Genomic DNA, 16,076 nt, shown 5'->3' on the forward strand with positions numbered 1-16,076 from the left:
AGACAGGGTGGACAGCAGTGTGAGCAGCCATTCTTACCATGGCACCCCTGGTATCTCCAGCATTAGTTCAGATTGACAGGGTGGACAGCAGTGTGAGCAGCCGTTCTTACCTCAGCACCCCTGGTATCTCCAGCATTAGTTCAGATAGACAGGGTGGACAGCAGTGTGAGCAGCCATTCTTACCTTGGCACCCCTGGTATCTCCAGCATTAGTTCAGATAGACAGGGTGGACAGCAGTGTGAGCAGCCGTTCTTACCTCAGCACTCCTGGTATCTCCAGCATTAGTTCAGATAGACAGGGTGGACAGCAGTGTGAGCAGCCATTCTTACCTTGGCACCCCTGGTATCTCCAGCATTAGTTCAGATAGACAGGGTGGACAGCAGTGTGAGCAGCCGTTCTTACCTCAGCACCCCTGGTATTTCCAGCATTAGTTCAGATAGACAGGGTGGACAGCAGTGTGAGCAGCCATTCTTACCTCAGCACTCCTGGTATCTCCAGCATTAGATCGGATAGACAAGGTTGACAGCAGTGTGAGCAGCCTCTTCTTACCTCAGCACTCCTGGTATCTCCAGCATTAGATCAGATAGACAGGGTTGACAGCAGTGTGAACAGCCTCTTCTTACCTCAGTACCCCTGGTATCTCCAGCATTAGATCAGATAGACAAGGTTGACAGCAGTGTTTGCAGCCTCTTCTTACCTGGGTACGGCTAATTAAACATATCTAGGAATTCATTTTTAATGACATTTCCTTTATTTCTTTCGTTTTTTTTTATTCCCAGAGAATCCCTTTAAGAATCTTGGAAGCGAAACATTAACTTACTGTGTGTTGTACTTAGTGATTGGGATTATTCATTAAGGTAGCAGTAAAATGTCACCATGGAAGTGAGAAATTACAATTACCGTTGGCATGTGTTTCTGTTCTTTGTTATTTTGACTGTATAGCTATCAATATCTGCTGTGACTGCACCGCTCGAGTCTCTTACCCTTGGAATTAATTAGTTGTGTCTTTGGCACTATTGATTTATCCAGCATTAAAGAAGATGCATCTAGTGATACAGCCACTGATGTATGGGATGTTGTAGCTATTGATTTATTCAGCATTTAATAATCTGCACTCATCTCTTGTTTAGCCTCGCTGAAGTGTCCGATGGGTTTTGGCTATTTTCAATGTCTTTCTATGTTTCATTTAGATGCCGGGGTGTCAGTCGCTGACAGAGAAGCCAGTCTAGAGCTTATTAAACTAGACATATCCCGAACATTCCCATCACTGTATATTTTCCAGAAGGTAAAAGTTTCTCCTTTTTTTTATTTAAAGTGGCTGCTAAGTTATTCGACTGCTTAAACAAATCATGCTTCCTCGCCCTCTGTTCCTGGTCTTCTCCTCACATGATGTCTGCAGCCAATCACTGTCCTCAGCGGTCTCTGTCCGTACAACACTGAGGCCAGTGATTGCCTGCAGATGCCACATAGGCTCACAAGCCCACAGTGTAATGCACATTCAGTCCAGAGTGTTTTGAGGGCACCATAGGGAAAAGTGAAGCTTTGTCCTAGTGTCTTGGTCCTCTTTCCCAGAAATTTTTATAAGGCCTTGTGCTTATGGCCATATTTCCACAACTGAATAGTCTGTGACCGAAATCCAAAGCTGATTCCCAAATTTCTGCCACGGATTAGCATTTTTCACTGGTGCAGATCTGCACAGTTATTTATTTATTTATATAGCACCATTCATTCCATGGTGCTGTATATCAGAAGGGGTTACCTACCAAATACAGATATCACTTACAGTAAATGAACTAACAATGATAGACTGGTACAGGGGGAAGAGGACCCTGCCCTTGTGGGCTTACATACTATGGAATGGGGAGGTTAGACAGTATGTTAGGGGGGTTGCAGCAGCTCTGCTGGTGGTGATGTGGCAGCGGGGTCATTACAGGCTGTAATCTTTCTTGAAGCGATGGGTTTTCAGGTTCCATCTGAAGGATCTGAATGTGGTGGATAATCGGACTTGTTGAGGCACAAAATTCCAGAGGATGGGAGATATTTGGGAGAAGTCTTGGAGGCGGTTGGGTGAGGAATGAATAAGTGTGGAGGAGAGAAGGAGATCTTGGGAGGACCGGAGATTACGTGAGGGAATATATATTGGGAGATTAGTTCAGCGATGTACAGAGGAGAAAGTGCCAGTGATAGTGCCCTCTCCACAGGAAAAAATGTAGCATCCACCCTTTTCAGTGGCACCAAAAATCTTTATGGAAAATTTCGAATCCATTTGAATGAGGCTGCAGAAACTCCATTTACATGCCCGGGTTGCGAATCACTTGTGGAATTGGGCGCAAGATAAAAAAGATGTTGTGCAAACATGTCCCAATGAGGTTTCCACACAATATCCCACTACCTGTAAAGAAAGAGGGTCTGCTTTGTGTAGGACAGTCCATGTAATCGGTCAGCCCCTGTTCTCCAGTACCAGTGCAGGGTCATGGAGGCTATCCGCACCGCTCAGTTTTCTATTTATTAGTTTTCCTAGCCAGTGTCACTGGCAGACATCAGGTAAACTCACTGTAGAGGGTTCTCTGCCTGGTCCAGACGCTGGTGGTCCTGGATCTTGTAGACCATATTGCCGTATTGTGAGAACAGTATACACACCCATCCTGTGCGGAAGTCCCACTGCTCAGTGTTAAAGCTTTAGAATGGCCTTTCCTTTACATGTAAACACAGTTTTGTTTGTGTTCATTCTCTTATTTTTAGTACAAGGCACTTTTTATCTGTATTAAAGAAATGAAAATGGCATGTTACCCAAATGTTCTTCTTTGTTTCAGGGGGGACCGTACCATGACTTGCTGCACAGTGTGCTGGGGGCCTACACGTGTTACAGACCAGATGTTGGCTACGTATGTTGTATTTTCTACAATTATTCTGAGCCTTCCTATAAATGTGTTATACTGGCAGCCTTAGCTTTAGCTATTATACGCCTCTCTTCTGCCATTAAGTTAACTCTGATGAGATTTAGGAATTAAGTTAACCCCTTAAAGGGGTTTACCAAATTTTGACGTCATTTCTTATTGATAGTATAGGAGATAACTTAATAGCTGTGGTCGGGCATGCTCCATGGCTTACTAAACAGTGTGCTCCGTTTATTTAGTTTGGGACTGCCGAAGATGGGCGAGAACAGCGCTTGCTATAAACTATTTTAGAGTTTTGTTTAAAGCAACTTCATGTGTTTTTTGTGAGTAAGGTTAAAGGGGTTGGCAAAATTAAAAAAGGTAAGAATTTGGCAGAACTACAATACTAGACACCGCCTACGACCAGGAGTGGAGTTGTTTCAGAAAAAGATAGCAGACACTCAAAAACACCCCTGTTAAATTACTTATTTACTATGAGATATCAAATGCCTTGTGTAATTTATAAAAACTAACAAAGCTTTCCATTTACATGTTTAAAAAAAAAAAGATCCATGGAAGAGTTATGGTGTTATGACATGGACTCACATAGTATGGCGCCACCTGGTGTCCAAAATGTATAGCAATGTGAACATCCACTTCGTAAGTAAGCCATGTGCTGGTAGACACGCATGCTCGATTGCTTTCCTCACAGCTAATTCTCTGCATGGTGATCCCATGTTTACAGCAAGGCAGCCAAAAAAATAATTAACCTGCTGCCCCCACCTGTCAAGAAAGGATCAGAGCCCCTGCAATAAGATGGCAGTGTAGCTGGATGACTCCATCTTGGCGAAGTAAGAAGGATTCTGTTGTCAGCTGCCAGAGGGGGGAGGAGACTAATCTTGCTCTGTCTGCAGCTAGTAGCAGGAAGGAGAACACATAAAAAAAGATAAAAACCTGTATTTTTTGTTAGAAACACTGTGAATTATTTTAAAATGGCTATTGTAAGCATTTCTGGACTTTAGGGATATGTGATGAATTTCAAGCTTGTATTCTTCCATTTTCCTGCTTACCGTCTTCGGTTAAAAAATGGCAAAGTAAGGGAGAGAATGCGGACTCTGAAATATACTTGTATGATCAAACCCTGATATGTAAGGAAGAGTCGTCCCCAGACTTTCCTGTAAATGCCCTGCTCCAGTATAGCACAGCAGAGATTCTGGCTATGTACAGGACTGTGCAAAAGTTGTAGAGAAAAATGCTGCAAAGGAAAAATTCTTTGACAAATAGTGAAGTGTTAATAGTTTGCATTTTGTTAATTGATAAAAATATAAAGTAAATGAACATAAGAGAAATCTACATCAAATCAATATTTGGTGTGATTACCTTTTGTCTTCAAAACAGCAACAAAGCATCAATTTTTCCATGCACACTTGTACACAGTGTTTGAAGTAACTCAGCAGGGAGGATGTTCTAAACATCTTGGAGAACTAACCAAAAATCCTTCTGCCATGTAATCCCAGACAGACCTGATGTAGGGTTCTTTGTGCAAGTGTAGCTAGGAGAAATGAAGCTTTGATCCTGTTTTTAAAGGTAAAAAGATGTCAAATATTTGATTTTTATTTAGATTTATCTTTGGTTCATTCACTTTGCATTTTGTTAGTTGCTAAAAATAAACAAACTCTTCTATTTATAAACGTATTCTTACACTGCAGCATTTTTTTTCACACCTGCGCAGTACTGTATATACAGGTATTTACAGTGGGTACGGAAAGTATTCAGACCCCTTTAAATTTTTCACTCTTTGTTTCCTTGCAGCCATTTGGTAAATTCTAAAAAGTTGATTTTTTTTTCTCATTAAAGTACACGCTGCACCCCATCTTGACTAAAAAAAAACAGAAATGTAGAAATTTTTGCAAATTTATTAAAAAAGAAAAACTGAAATATCACATGGTCGTAAGTATTCAGACCCTTTGCTCAGTATTGAGTAGAAGCACCCTTTTGAGCTAGTACAGCCATGAGTCTTCTTGGGAATGATGCAACAAGTTTTTCACACCTGGATTTGGGGATCCTCTGCTATTCTGCCTTGCAGATCCTCTCCAGTTCTGTCAGGTTGGATGGTGAATGTTGGTGAACAGCCATTTTCAGGTCTCTCCAGAGATGTTCAATTGGGTTTAGGTCAGGGCTCTGGCTGGGCCAGTCAAGAATGGTCACAGAGTTGTTCTGAAGCCACTCCTTTGTTATTTTAGCTGTGTGTTTAGGGTCATTGTCTTGTTGGAAGGTGAACCTTCGGCCAAGTCTGAGGTCCAGAGCACTCTGGAAGAGGTTTTCATCCAGGATATCTCTGTACTTGGCCGCAATCATGTTTCCTTCAATTGCAACCAGTCGTCCCTGCAGCTGAAAAACACCCCCATAGCATGATGCTCCCACCACCATGTTTCACTGTTGGGATGGTATTGGGCAGGTGATGAGCAGTGCCTGGTTTTCTCCGCACATACTGCTTAGAATTATCACCAAAAAGTTCTATCTTTGTCTCATCGGACCAGAGAACCTTATTTCTCATAGTCTGGGACTCCTTCATGTGTTTTTGAGCAATCTCTATGCGGGCTTTCATATGCCTTGCACTGAGGAGAGGCTTCCGTCGGGCAGCTCTGCCATAAAGGCCCGACTGGTGGAGGGCTGCAGTGATAGTTGACTTTGTGGAACTTTCTCCCATCTCCCTACTGCATCTCTGGAGCTCAGACACAATGATCTTGGGGTTCTTCTTTACCTCTCTCACCAAGGCTCTTCTCCCACGATTGCTCAGTTTGGCTAGATGGCCAGGTCTAGGAGGACTTCTGGTGGTTCCAAACTTCTTCCATTTAAGGATTATGGAGGCCACTGTGCTCTTAGGAACCTTGAGTACTGCAGAAATTCTTTTGTAATCTTGGCCAGATCTGTGCCTTGCCACAATTCTGTCTCTGAGCTCCTTGGGCAGTTCCTTTGAGCTCATGATTCTCATTTGGTCTGACATGCACTGTGAGCTGTGAGGTCTTATATAGACAGGTGTGTGCCTTTCCAAATCAAGTCCTATCAGTTTAATTAAACACAACCGGACTACAATGAAGGAGTAGAACCATCTCAAGGAGGATCACAAGGAAATGGACAGCATGTGACTTAAATATGAGTGTCTGAGCAAAGGGTCTGAATACTTATGACCATGTGATATTTCAGTTTTTCTTTTTTAATAAATTTGCAAAAATTTCTACATTTCTGTTTTTTTTTCAGTCAAGATGGGGTGCAGAGTGTACTTTAATGAGAAAAAAATGAACTTTTTAGAATTTACCAAATGGCTGCAATGAAGCAAAGAGTGAAAAATTTAAAGGGGTCTGAATACTTTCCGTACCCACTGTATAATGCTCCCCAACATTGAAATTGCAACACCAAGAAATAAAACACATGGAATTATGGAAAACATTTTTGGAGAAATGACTGCATCACTAGTACGACTGATCCATTGTATACTGCAAGTACAATTGGACGTCTCTTTCCAAGCTTAAGGTGACATACTGTGTCTACACAACCATCAGAAGGCGTTTATATAACACCGGGCTACAAGCCAGATGTCCAGCTACAATTGTTTAATTGATCTCCTACCATTTCGCTCAAACCCTATCGTGGTGCAGAGCAAGACGGCAATGGAGGCTGAAATAAGAGGTCTGTCCTCCTCAGGGAGGAGTGTAATTTTTGAGTTTGATGCAATGATTGCCAGAGATTGATCGTGCGACCATGTGAGCAATGCCCTGGCAAGAGATGTCACACTGGCCCTACTGCCAGGATTCTGGTGTGTGCTGGCATAATGCACGGAAGCTGGAGCCCTCTAGTTTTCATTACATGTACACAAATACATTGAATTGGGGATGGCACGGCCATTTCTCCAAAGTGCCCCATGAGCTGTTTTTTTAATCCGACAACAAAAGGTTGCATGTTGCTCGCACTACTGAGAGCAGGCTGCGTGGCCTAAACGTGCTACCATAGCCTACAGCTTCTCCAGACTTGTCTCCCTTTGAGCACATCTGAGACGTCATTGGTTTGCAATTGCACTGGGAGCTGCCAGCAGCGGATCTTGATGATTTGCTGAAGTGCATTCAGCGTGGCAGAATATTCCTACGAAAACCATTAATAACCTCACTGATAGCAGCCAAGGTGTGTAAGTGCAGGGATTTCTGCATGTGGCCCTCATTCTCTATACTGAATAAATTGAGAAGTTTTGAACATTTTTTTTTTTTTAACATTTGTATATTACTAACATGTCTAATCTTGTGATTTCCATAATTCCATGACTTTCTTCTCGGTGTTGCAATTTAATGTTGAGGAGTTTGTTATTGAGTATGAGAAGTCCGCACTTTGTAATTACATGTTACATTTACTTAAACAATCAAGGCTGCCACACACAGTACACCGAAGATGTATCAAATTATCATTGTGTGCCGCAGAACTGAAGATTCACTATAACCTGTGTTTTACTCATTTATATATCCGCTCATTGTATGATTTCCAGTAAATTGGGAACTCCTACTCTGTAACTGACAGCCTTTCTTATATGAGTGTGCATACAGGGAATGCTGTCAGTCACTAATAGGACCACCCACTTGACTGAAAAGTCCCAAAATGAGCAGAGATGTGAATGAAGAAAACGCAGGCTATAATGAAATCTAATCCCACAATTGTCAGCTCCTTCTGCTCTGTTACATGCAGTAACCTGATTGCCATCCTCCTGGCGGCTCCATCAGCATCCGCCTCATGCACAGTGACGCAAGGTGTACGGGCCTCTGTGTGATCTGCGCATACACAAGATGCTGCCAGAGCCAACATGTGACAATGTATCCAAGCCTGAGGGATATCAGTCAAGCCAGGAAAGTGGCTGGCCAGTGTGACTTTTCTGGAGCGAGGAACCGCCTCATGCACAGTGACGCGAGGTGTACTGGCCTCTGTGTGATCTGCGCATACACAAGATGCTGCCAGAGCCAACATGTGACAGTGTATCCGAGCCAGAGGGATATCAGTCAAGCCAGGAAAGTGGCTGGCCAGTGTGACTTTTCTGGAGCGAGGAGCCGCCTCCTGGACTCTTTAGCTACAGACAAAGCAGGAACACAAAATTTGTATGGGGACATGTTTAAAAATGATATCCCCTGCCCTATAAACCAGTAATGGCTGCTCTGTGGGGTGAATAGTCCTGACAGGTTCTCTACTCAAGAATACAATGACTGGAACCTCCACTATGTGGAAAGGAGTTCTGTGCCGGACTACAGATAGTTATTACTTTATTGCTTTCCTAATACTGCACAGTGTTGCTGGATATTTGTTCCCAGTAATTCGGGGTTGTATTAATCGCTGTCCTGTGTGTGTAGCTGTAACACGTTCATCCTGTTTACAGTATACAGCCATCATTTCTATCCAGCGGTTACATAATGGCTCTACAGCTGTAAGCTTGGGCTAGTGTGACATAATTGTCTATTAATGAATCACTTCTGCTCATTTCTTCCTCTCCGTGCAGGTCCAGGGCATGTCCTTCATCGCAGCAGTGCTCATTCTTAACTTGGAAGAAGCTGATGCATTCATAGCCTTTGCAAATCTCCTCAATAAGCCATGCCAGCTGGCCTTCTTCCGGGTAGACCACAGCATGGTACGCCATAGCAATATCTCCGTCATGTGATACCGACTCACAGGGCCATTCTTCATAGCCGACTCCTTGGCTTCCTGAGTTGGCAGCGTTGATAAAAGAGCCTTTTTACTGGGACACAGTATCTTCTGAGAAGCAGAGGAGAATATTTTCTCTAATTTCTCATAAATTGTTAATCTGAATGGTGATGATGCCTTTATCAGTAATATAGCAGAGATAGACATAGAAGTGACATTACGCGCTGTGTTTTTTGCTTTTTTTTTTTATTCTGTGCATTTTCTCCTCTGTATATGCCTCGATGAGTATAGGAGGTTTTTTAACTGCATGCATTTCATTATAGTAAGGAGACCTCCGCTTTGTTCAGGCAAATCTAATAATTTCCAATCCCATTCCCTAAAAATGGTAATCTGGGGACACAAGCTCTGAAACTCTTGGGACTCTTCTGTATTCTGTCCATATAGTCTTGTTGTGGACAGGGAATTATATACTGTAGCATCATTGGTACTGCCTGAACAAGTGTTATCTATAAAGTATAGCCCATAAACTTCTTGGGACACCCTGGATCCTGTTTTATTTTAGGGACAGACACATGTCTTCGCCTCCAGTGCATAATCTTTTATGTAGGGTAAAGACACACGGAGCATCAACCGTCGGCAGACAAAAGCCTTGCAACAGCGGCCATGATTAAGTGTTCAGCTGACTAATGGCTGCTTGATTTTGCAGGTTAATAGCAGTTCACAAAACCACACAGCCAGTAATGATGATTATGCAGTCTTATTTATTTATAAGTATTTTATGTTAATTGTTAACGGTATTGTGGTTTTAAAGGAAAAAGTGCTGACTACCAACAAGATCTCGCTGCCAATAATCAGTGCGTTAAACCTAATCTTGGTCTCTGCTACAGCTTTCCACAATGTGTGTGTCCTTACACTAAGGCTACTGTCAAATGATATTCACAGGACAGCCATAGCCACTAAAGTTGGGGCAAATCGATTTTGCAGGACCCCATCCAGCAGCCATGTCAGTAATTTATCTAAGAAGAACTTGGCACTCAATTGATGTGGAAAAAAGATGATTTATTTGCAATCCACAGTGAACTTCTATAGGTGTTATACCTTTAGTGGTATTCCCACTTTCCAGACGCACTGTATCCTGTATAGTTTCAGCATTGAGTCCTACACTGTGTGCAGAATTATTAGGCAAGTTGTATTTAAGAGGATTATTTTTATTATTGATCAACAACTATGTTCTCAATCAACCCAAAAGACTCATAAATATCCAAGCTTAATATTTTTGGAAGTTGGAGTGGTTTTTTTTTTAGATTTGGCTATCTTAGGAGGATATCTGTTTGTGCAGGTAACTATTACTGTGCAGAATTATTAGGCAGCTTAATAAAAACCAAATATAATCCCATCTCACTTGTTTATTTTCACCAGGTAAACCAATATCAGTGCACAAAATTTAGAAATAAACATTTGACATGCAAAAACCAAAAAAAATAGTGATGAATATAGCCACCTTTCTTTATGATGACTCTCAGCTGCCTTCCATCCATAGATTGTCAGTTGCTTGATCTGTTTTCGATCAACATTGCGTGCAGCAGCCACCACAGCCTCCCAGACACTGTTCCCAGAGGTGTACTGTTTTCCCTCCCTGTAGATCTCACATTTTATGCTGGACCACAGGTTCTCTATTGGGTTCAGATCAGGTGAACAAGGGGGCCATGTCATTATTTTTTCTTCTTTTAGACCTTTACTGGCCAGCCATGCTGTGGAGTAGTTGGATGCATGTGATGGAACATTGTCCTGCATGAAAATCATGTTTTTCTTAAACGATACTGACTTCTTCCTGTACCACTGCTTGAAGAAGTTGTCTTCCAGAAACTGGCAGTAGGTCTGAGAGTTGAGCTTCACTCCATCCTCAACCCGAAAAGGTCCCACAAGTTCATCTTTGATGATACCAGCCCATACCAGTACCCCACCTCCACCTTCCTGGCGTCTGAGTCGGAGTGGAGCTCTCTGCCCATTACTAATCCAGCCTCTGGCCCATCAAGAGTCACTCTCATTACATCAGTCCATAAAACCTTTGAAAAATCAGTCTTAAGATATTTCTTGGCCCATTCTTGATGTTTTATCTTATGTTTCTTGTTCAAAGGTGGTCGTTTTTCAGCCTTCCTTACCTTGGCCATGGCCCTGAGTATCGCACACCTTGTGCTTTTTGATACTCCAGTAACGTTGCAGCTCTGAAATATGGCAAAACTGGTGGCGAATGGCATCTTGGCAGCTTCACGCTTGATTTTCCTCAATTCATGGACAGTTGTTTTGCGCCTTTTTTGGCCAACACGCTTCTTGCGACCCTGTTGGCTATTTGCCATGAAACGCTTGATTGTTCGGTGATCACGCTTCAAAAGTTTGGACATTTCAAGACTGCGGCATCCCTCTGCAAGACATCTCACAATTTTGGACTTTTCAGAGCCCGTCAAATCGCTCTTCTGACCCATTTTGCCAAAGGAAAGGAAGTTGCCTAATAATTAAGCACACCGTATATAGGGTGTTGATGTCATTAGTCAACACCCCTCCTCATTACAGAGATGCACATCACCAGATTTACTTAATTGGTAGTTGGCTCTCAAGCCTATGCAGCTTGGAGGAGGACAACACGTATAAAAAGTATCATGTGAGCAAAATACTCATTTGCCTAATAATTCTGCACACAGTGTATATTCTTCTATGGCAATCCGTATATCTGAAGAAGGTCTGAACTGAGACCGAAACATCATATATGTTCACTGTGGATTGCAAATAAATCATCTTTTTTTCTACATCAGTTGAGTGCCAAGTTCTTCTTAGATATTATATTGATGATTGGGCTCCTACTTGTGCCCCTGCTGTCAGGAGTGCCATGCTCTACTACTACATCAGTAGTTAGTGGCTGCTGACAGGAGCCCTGACATCCACCTCTTAACTTCTGTCATTTCGGGCTCTTTTTTTTGATTATCCAGTTATTTTGTATGAGGTCTTTGTAACGTGACACCCACATGACTTCACCAAGCCATCTTAACAAAATAAGAGCTGCAGATGCCATCAAGTGAGAGGCTTTTCTTATGGCTTTTCTCCTGACCTCATAGATTACGGACATGACCGCTGGAGCACGTCCTGCAAATTGTGTTTTTGTTTTTTGTTTACGATACAGTGATTGAAACCTTAACCAATGATTTGTAAGCAATTTTCATGCTCTTAATTATGTATTATATGTGTATTAATAATGTATAGTAAAGTAGTGCAATCCTGTGTGAAGTATGAGAGCAGGTGCACACAACTGTTTATATCGGAAGAGTGCTCTCCATGGTTTTGACAGATAGCGCTCATATCCATGTTATTCTATGGGGCTGTGCATATGTCCGATTTTGATCTGAGTGTTGGATTAAAATCAGCAATGCAAGACTATGGGTCCGTGGAAAACATCCAATGTTCACAAACAGACGTAGTAATGTTGAAGGTGGAAAAACGGTGGTGTGCACCTACCCGAAGAGTGAGTTCATATACAGCGGAGATTCCTGAAAATAGACTCCATTCATCTAAAATTGGTGGTTTCAGCAGCAGAAGGGAAGGAAGGGAGACACAGATCCATTACTAGTGGGTAGGCGGAGCCCCACAGGATAGTTCACCTCAGATTAGTTCACCCCTCCAGCTTAGGCTCCTCCTACTTCATATCCTTCAGTTTTAAATTTGAGGTCGCAGAGGATAGTCGCTGCCTTTGCAGCTCCTCAGAAGAATTTTTTATTTTACATTCCCGGAGACCTGGACCCCCCGTGGTCTAGAGGTCTCAGGGGGTCTCGGCACTGCTGGGACCCCTGACCCTCCCCTGGCGGATCTGCGTACCCCCTAAGGAGGTCCCCGCAGAAGCCTGCCGGCCCCGGGGGATACAGGGCGCTCCCTGGCGGAGACGCACACCGCTTCTTGGGGTCCCTGCGCGCTCTGCCATGAGGGGGAGCAAAGGGCCACGGCGCCACACATCCCTGGGGGTCCCTGTGGCGCTCAGCTGGGTAAGTGCTCATCGGTTCTGAGTGCTTACTGTACACGTGGTGACTGCAGTTTTGTCCGTTACAGGATATCACTGCTGCATTCGGCGTTTGGAGATGTCTCTGCTAGCAGGGGAGCAGGGACGGGGAAGCGCGGGCTCCGTTAGTGTGTGACGGCGGGGGGGCGTGACTTCGCGCTTCTCTGCTCCCTTATCCTCAGACAGGAAGCGCTCGGAAAGCGCGCGCTGGAGCTGACCCAGCCCCTTCTTCTTCTCCTGGGTCCTTCGGCCGGCGTCCATTTCCACGTGCAGCGCCTCCTGCTTCCTGCTCCCCGCTCTCTACACCTCCCTAGAGAAGAGCAGTCATCGCGGCCAGCTGGTGAGTCACTTCTGCCTTTTAAAGCAGAAGGTTCCGTTTGCTCACTGTTGCAGCACAGAGCACCTTACTGCTGGCCTGTTAAGGCAGACAGGGTGTGCTATATCCGGCGCTGCTATCTCCCTGCTGAGGAGGCTCTGGGACCCACACACCTCTGTCCTTTTAAGGCAAAGGGGTATTGTGTGGTCAGCAGCATTAACCCCTTCTGAGGGGTCTGGCCTCATCAAGGCAGTTAACCTGTTCTGGAGTGCATGCTTCTGGGATCAGAGCGCGCATCTCCCTAGTCTGTTAGGTTAACTTTTACTCTGCAGGCAGCTGGGGTAGCTCTGGAGGAGCTTTAACCCTTCAGTGCTTGGTGATTTTTTTGCGAGGAACAGGCTGTGGTAGCGGGATCACACTTCCTCGGTTACTGTACCCATTGTAAGGGGTTATTACCGCCTTATCCGCGACTTTCGCAACTGTGTGGGGGCATGTCAGATCAGGGACCAGGGGGAGCGGACCTCTCTCCCGGTCCGCTTCAGGATCTGTCACGCGTACCTGATACGCCGGGGTCTTCGACGGCGTCAGGTTCGACACTGGTCGGGGGTCTCAGTGATGTTAAAGTGGAAGCGCTCTCTCGCTCCATTGACAGTCTGTCGGACCTCCTGGGTCATTGGGTATCAGCTAAGTCCCAAACGACGTCACGAGGCAAGAAGCGCCACAGGCCTGTGGTGGCGCCGTCTCCTCCGCGCAGTGCGTCGGAGGTTCCGGAATCACCGACAGACTCTGATGGTGAGATTTCCGATTCTGATGAAGAGGATCGGCAGGGTCGCTCCGCTTCGCTTTCGGGCCGCGTGGACGCTTTTATTGGGGCTATGCGGGAAGCGTTACAGCTGTCTGAAGAGGTGACGAGGCGCCCTGGCAAGTCGGCCCGGCTGTATCAGGAGAAAGAACGCCTGTGTCCGGATAAACGCTTCCAGGGGATGCGGTTTTTTGATGCCCTGTACCCCTGCTCCTCGGAGACGATCGCTAATTGGGTCCCCTCGCCTGACGTGGACGTGTCATTGTCTCAGCTGAGCAAATCCTCTTTGCTTCCTGTTAAAGGGAAGGCGAGTCTACAGGACCCGCTGGACAGAAGGACGGAGTTAGCGGCGAAGTCCATCTACGAGGCCGCGGGTCATGGATTCCGAGCGGCCTTGGGGGCCATGTGGGCTGGTGAGGCTTCTCTGCGGTGGTTGGATCAGCTGCGGACAGCGTGGCAAGATGGGTCTCCGCTGTCTCAGGTGGAAAGGCTCTTCCAGCTGTTGGAAGAGGCGGCCCGATATGGCAGGGACGCAGTGCTGGATACTACTTCGGTTCTGTCCAGGGCTCAATCCTCGGCCGTCACAGTCAGAAGAGCACTGTGGCTTAAACAGTGGACTGGAGACGCGGTATCCAAACAAGGTTTGTTGAGTCTGGCATACAAGAGCGGTCAGCTTTTTGGTTCGGACCTCACGGAGCTGATTGCTAAGGCCAAGGATTCGGCTTTGCCGCAGCGAAAAGCAGCGGCTTCTACGTCTGGCAAGTCAAGTGCCGGTAGTGGTCGTCAGCCCTTTCGGCCCAGGGGACGGTTCGGTCAGCCCTCTTGGAGATCGGGTCGTCCTTCGTCTTCCGGAAAGAAGACCACCCAGAAATCCCGTACACCCTGGAAACAACATTTCCGTCAGGACAAACGGGAGGTTGACAAAAAGCCCGCTAAGGCGGACTGACGCCAGGAGCCCTCTCGAGGGCTCTCGGGTGGGAGGTCGTCTGCTTCAGTTCGGGTCGATTTGGGCGTCCCACGTATCGGACGCCTGGGTAACGCGGGTTATGTCGGCAGGCTATTTCATAGAATTTCATTCTCGACCCCGGGACAGGTTTCGTCAGTCTCGCATCCCGTCCGAGCCCAAGCTGGCTGCCGCACTGCTGCGGGAGGTCGACTCTCTTCTGCAGCAGGGTGTGGTGGTTCCGGTTCCGCCGGAGGACCGGGGAAGGGGGTTTTACTCCAACCTTTTTGTGGTCCCCAAAAAGGAGGACAAGTTTCGCCCCATTCTGGACCTCAAAGAATTGAATGTTCATGTCCGGACCCGGAAATTCCGTATGGAGGCTCTTCGCTCTGTCGTGGCGGCCCTGTCGCAGTACGATTTCTTGGTGTCGATCGACATCCGCGACGCCTATTTGCATGTCCCTATCGGCAGGGCTCACCAGCGCTTCCTGCGTTTCGCCATAGGTCAGGCCCATTACCAGTTTGTGGCCCTACCATTCGGGTTGGCCTCGGCGCCCAGGGTTTTTACAAAAATACTGGCGCCACTCATGGCGCTCCTTCGAAGGCAAGGAGTTACGATTCTCCCCTACCTGGACGGCCTGTTAATTGTGTCGCCCACAGCGGAGGAGGCGGTGACAGCTTGCGATCTCTCCCTTCAGCACCTGGAGGACTTCGGGTAGCTGGTTAATTGGAAGAAGTAGTCATTGGAGCTGTCGCAGTCAATTCTGTTCTTGGGGATGCATTTCGACACGGTACGGGCAGTGGTGTCCCTGCTTCCAGACAAACAAGCGAACCTTCATCACCATGTCCAGGATATGAGGTCGGCGATGGCGATGTCCCTTCGGAAGTGTATGCACCTGGGTCTGATGGTGGCGGCAATGGAAGCGGTACCGTTTGCACAATTTCATTCCCGGGGTCTCCAAAATCTTATTCTGACCCGTTGGGATCGATCGCCGGCTTCGCTAGATCGCTGTGTCAGTATCTCCCGCAGGGTGCGAGAGTCTCTTGGATGGTGGTTACGTTCGGAGGCTTTATCCCTGGGGAAATCCTTCCTCCTCCCACGGTGGTCGGTCATTACCACCGATGCCAGCCTGACTGGCTGGGGGGGGGTGTTTGGAACGATCTCTGGGTTCAGGGGGTCTGGTCGTCAGAGGAGTCGTCTCTGCCGATCAACATCCTGGAGTTGAGAGCGATTTTTCTCTGCCTCCGACATTGGACGGTCCCCTTGAGCGGTCTGCTGGTCCGGATTCAGACGGACAATGCAGCAGCTGTCGCGTATATCAACCATCAGGGCGGGACGAGGAGTTCCAGACTCACGATGGAGGTCTCGCGGATTCTGGTATGGGCCGAGTCCAGGGTTCCAGCCATCTCCGCGATTCACATCCC

At 46.1% G+C, this 16,076-nt stretch overlaps 1 protein-coding gene across 2 annotated transcripts in view; it reads left to right on the forward strand.

Moving 5' to 3' along the window:
* The window catches only part of TBC1D12 (TBC1 domain family member 12), a 185,633-nt gene that overhangs the window by 153,434 nt on the left and 16,123 nt on the right, over positions 1 to 16,076 (forward strand). For both annotated transcript variants that reach the window (XM_073685566.1, XM_073685562.1), the window contains 3 exons: positions 1,191 to 1,285; positions 2,814 to 2,885; positions 8,407 to 8,535. In XM_073685566.1, the coding sequence (XP_073541667.1) occupies positions 1,191 to 1,285; positions 2,814 to 2,885; positions 8,407 to 8,535 (296 nt within the window). The remainder of the gene's footprint in view (positions 1 to 1,190; positions 1,286 to 2,813; positions 2,886 to 8,406; positions 8,536 to 16,076) is intronic.

This window comes from Phyllobates terribilis, unplaced genomic scaffold, assembly GCF_046119375.1.
Source record: "Phyllobates terribilis strain yellow unplaced genomic scaffold, ASM4611937v1 Scaffold_5__5_contigs__length_657084704, whole genome shotgun sequence".
Lineage (NCBI taxonomy): Eukaryota > Metazoa > Chordata > Amphibia > Anura > Dendrobatidae > Phyllobates > Phyllobates terribilis.